The 6,075-nt window shown below is 40.9% G+C and overlaps 1 protein-coding gene across 4 annotated transcripts in view; it reads left to right on the top strand.

The window, feature by feature from the left end:
• The window catches only part of nptna (neuroplastin a), an 18,383-nt gene that overhangs the window by 2,615 nt on the left and 9,693 nt on the right, over positions 1-6,075 (top strand). For 3 of the 4 annotated variants that reach the window (XM_014021540.1, XM_014021541.1, XM_014021542.1), the window contains 4 exons: positions 3,010-3,357; positions 4,449-4,617; positions 4,704-4,798; positions 5,326-5,459. In XM_014021540.1, coding sequence (XP_013876994.1) covers positions 3,010-3,357; positions 4,449-4,617; positions 4,704-4,798; positions 5,326-5,459 — 746 coding nt within the window. The remainder of the gene's footprint in view (positions 1-3,009; positions 3,358-4,448; positions 4,618-4,703; positions 4,799-5,325; positions 5,460-6,075) is intronic. The other variant, XM_014021543.1, reaches the window with a different exon arrangement.

Raw genomic sequence — 6,075 nt, 5'->3', positions numbered from 1 at the left:
GTCTGTCTGTCTGTCTGTCTGTCTGTCTGTCTGTCTGTCTGTCTGTCTGTCTGTCTGTCTGTCTGTCTGTCTGTCTGTCTGTCTGTCTGTCTTTCATCCGTCCATCCATCCATTGGTTTTGTATGGCAAAATTATCCTGGAAGAATTGTGACCTGTGCTGGCAGAGTTTCAGTGAGACATTTCTCAATATTGCACTATTATTTTTTAATTCTTCAACTAAAAATCTTTAAAATAATACGTACTTTGTTCAGATTAGGTGCTTGGTCTAGAACATCTTTATTGTAGCTCAATATTTAAAAAGGGGACTCCCCAAGCTTTGCAATGAAACCAGATATTATAGAAAAGAGATTTGCTGGAACTACAGCAGCCAAAAGTGGAAAATACTGTCAATTTGAAAGAATTAGAAGATTAGAAAGATTTAATGTTATTGGATTACCAGGACTGCTAGATGGTGTCTTTATGGAGTAATTTTTATGCAAATCTCAATTCTGGCAAAAATCAATATTTTTACTTCCTTTGCAGCCTTCACTCATTCTGACTTATTTTCCAGCACCATTGCCTATTTTTGTTTGCAAATAAGCATAAAATACTACGTAAATAACCAAAAATTGAAATTTGACAATGATGACTACAAATGGCTCTTGATGCGTTTTCTGTAAAGGTCAATAAACTAAGAACTCAGTCTGGATCTGCAGCCGAATTTAAAACCTTTCCCCTCCACTGACCTCCAGGAAGTTCTCTTGATACATTTTGTATTTTGTTGAAAGTTACCACTAATCACAGCCTTCAGATTGTCACTTTATCTGATGAAAAGTGAAAATAAAACAGTGTAATCAGAGGAGAGTTTGTGCAAAACTAGAGAAATCAGAAGCTGTTTTTTAATGTTTATTTTTATTGTTGCAAAAAAAAATCTCACTATAGTACTATTTTTTAAATTAAAAAAATTTGTTTAATAAAATGAGTATTTGTTTATTTAATGATTGTAGTTTTTGGATTGTTGAGGAAATACGTCTAAACATATATGGCACTCTTAAAGTGAACGTAACAATAATCAGGTAATAATTGATCTACAAACAAAAAGAAATAAACTTAACACTGAGAAGGCTTTTCTTTTGTGGGGTGTAGGCTAGCTTGGTTTTCTTTAGTTTCAACTTTATAAATGGAATTGATGCCTCTCCCCTTTTTTTTAAACTGACATCGTAATTGGTCATTTAAATGATTGTTTAGTGCCTGTTGATAACCAACAACGCAGAGCCTAACCCTGCCATCAACCTGAATGTGAGCAACATTCTGACACGTACTGTACACCAGCCTGCAGAGACAGCACTGTCCACACATCTGCTCTATCTGAGGTGGCAGTGTTCGCCTCTCAGCACTTTTAAACCCAGACCTGAGGTTTCTCCTTCGTCACGTCCTTCACTGCTTCTCATGTTGCTGCTCGGAACCAGCTGTGAACTTTGCTGCACAGCTCTGTTGTATTGACAAGTTATTGTTGTTGGCTGTTGCTTCATTTAGAACGCTTCTATGGAAACAGAGGGGAGGTCTATAACAGCATGCCCACACTCTCTGCAGAAACCAGGAGCTGCTCAGATTGTATAAATCTCCTCTCAGTCTGAAGCTCACCATGCTGCTTTAAGACCCCTCTCATGACTGCAGCCCCCTGTCCCCTTTCTCCTCCTCCTCCTCTCTGTCGTCTGAGTTTCACTTTCATTGCGTTTACTTTTGGATAACATTACATTTAATCAACGTTCAACATATCTGACCCTATGACTGAATATAAGGGGTTTTATGAAGCAGAGAGGAAGTGTTGGAAATGACAAGGTCACACGGAGGACTTTTGCACGCGAGCGCTTCGTGAACCAGGCGAAAGATTTAACGTGGCGTCATTGAATGAATAAATTAGGTAAGAGCAGCCTTGCAGGGACATCCCAGCTGAAGTCATTTAAAGCTTGTCAGGAAAGGCAGAGATAATGGCTGAGACTGATGTGAGGCCATTTCTTTTTACAAAAAGCCTCAATATGATGATGATTTATCATTGATCATTCAGGTTTTTATGGATTGGGTTTAGTTCTATGTATGAGTATCCTGGTTCAAACCAGACCCTGTCCTTCACTTTGCTTCGTACAAGAGTCTGGACTTGATGCATAGAGAATCGTTTCTTGCAGGAGGTGTGGCCTCTGCTGAAGCATGTGTGTGTTGTTGGTTTGAAGGAGGCTAAGCTAAGAAGCTAACCAGAAATCGCATGAGCTGTAAACAACCCTACTGAGAGGAGAAATATACCGAGCCGAACGAGTCGACTGTAAATGAGAGCTGCTGCTTTGTCAGACAAATTTAATTTAATTTGAAGCCTTATCAACACAGACTGGCTTCATTCACTTCCTCCACTGCCGTATGCTAAACTAACTAGCAGACACTGCGCAGAAAGTCGACGTCATTCAAAACTCCACCTTCTGTTCTCTGATTGGCCCAGGTAAAATAAACTACAAGCAGACACTGTGCAGAAAATTGACGTTCTCTTCTCTGATTGGCCCGGCTAAAAATCTGCCAGYGAAATCCATCTCAATGGGAGAAGTCCCAGACGGAGCAGTGAAGGGAAACTAGATCTGAGCGGAGCTGCGTAGGAAGGCAAGGGCCAGGCTAGTGTATGAGACAAATGAAAGTAGTTTTTTCCAAAATCATACATCAATATTTTGAGTTTTGTAACCGTTTGTAAAAAATGCATTAAAACTAAATTGTGGGTAGATTAAAATGAGAAAAATAAATTAAAAAATTAACTCATTTCAATATACAGTAAGAACTATGACATTTTAATTAAGCAAGCAACAGGTGATGCTTCTTTTTTTTTAGTTTGATCTGTTTCCTTCATTTATTTCTATTCTCGTTGTTTTTCTCATTTGTCACTTACTGTCTGATTTGATTTAACCTTTTCATTTTCTTTGCTTCTCCATCTTGCACCTCTTTGTTTGTCTGATTTCTGGACATCCTGCCCCTTTAAACGTCCGCCACCAGCGGGCTTTGTCAAATCACCCCTGTCAGAGACCAAACTGTCGAGCGACGTCTTTGAGCTGTACTGTGACGTAGTAGGTAACCCCACCCCGGAGATCCAGTGGTGGTACTCGGAGCTCAACCGAGCGGACTCTTTCAGGCAGCTGTGGGACGGCGCCCGCAGGCGGCGGGTGTCCATCAGCACAGCGTACGGTGTGAACTCGGTGAGCGTGCTGGGAGTGTCCCGTCTCACGCTGGACGACTCCGGGACGTACGAGTGCAGAGCCAGCAACGACCCAAGACGGAACGACCTCCACCAGAACCCAGCCACCACCTGGATCCGAGCTCAGGCCACTGTGACGGTGCTGCAGAGTGAGTGGTCAGTGAAGAGCCAGCTCCTGCCCCTTTTTACCTGGTTCTTTGTGAGTCCACCTCCCTCCAACCTCTCCAGAGGACCACTAGCTTCCCTTGTAGCTACCATCCTCTCCTGTGGACCTGAAAGATGAATAAAAACACCATCAGTTTGTTCTCCTTCCACACATTTCCGTAAAGAATTAAGGATTTTGTGTAGTTCTCCTCCTCCAATTCAGTCCTACAACCTGTAGAGCCCATCACTTTTTTCCCTCTCATTTTTTTTACTTCAAGTGTTTATATTTTATTTTTTTAGTTATTCATTTTGAAAGGTGTTTTCTTTAAATTATAAAGATTCTATTACTACATAAGATATAGTTTAATTGACTGATTTATTTGAAAAATATGAACAAGTTCACGCACTTGAAAAGACAAAATTAAAATTATTTTCAATCAATTTCCCATTTGCCTGAAGTGACTAGTCATAAGAAAAACTGAAATTTTTAAACATCAGTGCAGCAGTTAAAAAGCATTGCATTATTACAGTTAAACATAATAAACAGAACTTGAAGTCTTGCAGAAACACGTTACAGAAACAACCGCATTTTCAAAGAAATCAAACTTTACCTTCTGATGTATGGTATCTATATAATCTGGGCATCACAGCCAATATTTAACTCTTAAGTGTATTTTTTGGTTTTATTTAAATAATGGCCTAATAAATAAATATATATAAAAAATGACAGTTTCTTGTTCTGCAGTGCTGATGACTTACTGTAGTTTCTGAGTTCTTTCAGCGTTAATCTCTCATTCCAACGGGAAATAATCTGAGCTGCAGACTCACAGAACTCATCTTTATTTTTCTATGCTGCTGGTTCTCTTGTGAATACATAATAAGTATAATACAAAAAAATAAAAAAGTAAGCCAGGGTGATGATAATATTTTTTCTCACTTTGCAGCTTTTTTTCTTGTTACATTTTGTGTAAAGAACAGAAGTCCTGCTCGCCAGACTGCATTTGGGAAGATCTAAACAACAACAGCCTCAAACCGTGGGTACCGGCAGGTTTTATTTCTGTTATTTTCTTTTATTTGGCTGTTTTCTTTGTTGCAGAACCGTCCATCGCTGCCTCTGAAAGCATCATCCTCACCGGCGACATGGACAGTCTCGTCCTGCAGTGCAACCTGACCAGCACCTCCGGCAGCTTCGAGGACAGCTACTGGATGAAGAACGGGGAGATGATCCACGATTCTCGTGGCCCAAACAAGAACCTCGAGCACAGGTGAGGAAGTGAGCCCGCGAAGCGCCGCGCACAGTCCGTTGTGTGTTGACCTGGTGTGTGTGTGTGTGTGTGTGTGTCCTCTGCAGGCTGAACAGACCCAGAGGAGACGACGCAGGCGTGTACACGTGCGTCTTCAACTTCAACAATGCGCTCTCTGCCAACGCCACCATCGAAGTCAGATGTAGGTGTTGATTCACGAGCTGCAGGCATGTTTCAGAACCGCGTTTGATTCACGCACCTCGAGCAGCCGCAGGCCTCGTCTTGTGAGGACCTGTGGTCTCTAACGGTTCTGCTGGCTGCTCCAGGGGAGGGGGGGTGCAGCCGGCTCCCTTGACACCTTCGTTCAGCCGATGTCCGGCTCAGTAGCAACAGATGGTGTCTTGTTTGTCTGATGGCGACAGGATTAGGTCTCAACGGTAAAATCCGGTCAGCCTTTTCTGCTGTCACAAATGCAAATTGGATTTTGAGAAGGTTTACCAATTATTCCAGGGAGCATTTCTTTTAATTCAGGGAGGAAAAGAAACAGGTTTCTGGTTAGGATTCAGAATAATGCGTAGTGCTAATTGTTGTTTCATTGGATATTTTGTGAAGGAATTATTTAATATGTAGGTCGATAAAAAGCTTAACACAGATTCTGTCTATAAAGGTAAAAACAGCATTTTTTTTCAATGTCTTTTTAAGAATTAATTATCATTTCTCTTGGTTCAGCTGCTCCTCTGATAACGGGGCACAAGCGGAGTGAGAATAAGAACGAGGGGGACACCGCTGTGCTCCACTGTAAGTCTGTCGGCTACCCCCACCCCCTTTGGACCTGGCACAAAATTGAAAGCGGCGGTATTAAGGTATGTCATGAATAAATACCTTAATTTAATTTTTATAAAAAAAAAAACTAATTCAGCGTTTACAGTAGTCTCAGTTTGTTTTAATTTGATCTCACAGGTGACATCATCAAATCCTGATTTATGGATGAAATTAAAAGGCTTTTTGATACAGTTATGTGACTTCAACGAGATTCAAAAAATCCTGTTTTATATAAAAAATAAGAGCCTGTTCAATCATTTCTATGCAATTTGAAGGCATTTCTAAACAACAAAAGACTTAACACCTAAAGACAGTCTGAGGTAATTAGGAGTAATATTGTGGAAGTGTTCAGTTTTAGGAATCGATCACCTACAGTTTATCCACAGATCCGTCTGCTCCTCCTGTTCAGCAGGAGGAGCAGACGGAGAGGGTCTGAGGGGGGCTGGAGACTGTCCCAGCTGTCATTAAGGAAGAGGCAGGGGACATCCTGGACACGACTCCACAAACGGCGCTGCATGCAAAGCCAAACTGAAATAAACTATTATCTTAAAGGTGCAGTATGTAACTTTTCTAAAAATATATTTTTAACATATTTGTTCACTCTGTCACTATCTCCTGACAGATTGATATTAGACAGGTAAGCTATGGAGGAAAAAA

The sequence above is a fragment of the Austrofundulus limnaeus genome, unplaced genomic scaffold (genome assembly GCF_001266775.1).
Source record: "Austrofundulus limnaeus strain Quisiro unplaced genomic scaffold, Austrofundulus_limnaeus-1.0 Scaffold296, whole genome shotgun sequence".
In the NCBI taxonomy this organism is placed as follows: Eukaryota; Metazoa; Chordata; class Actinopteri; order Cyprinodontiformes; family Rivulidae; genus Austrofundulus; species Austrofundulus limnaeus.
The sequence above is the reverse complement of the archived record's forward strand: the minus strand, read 5'-3'. Positions and strand labels throughout refer to the sequence as shown.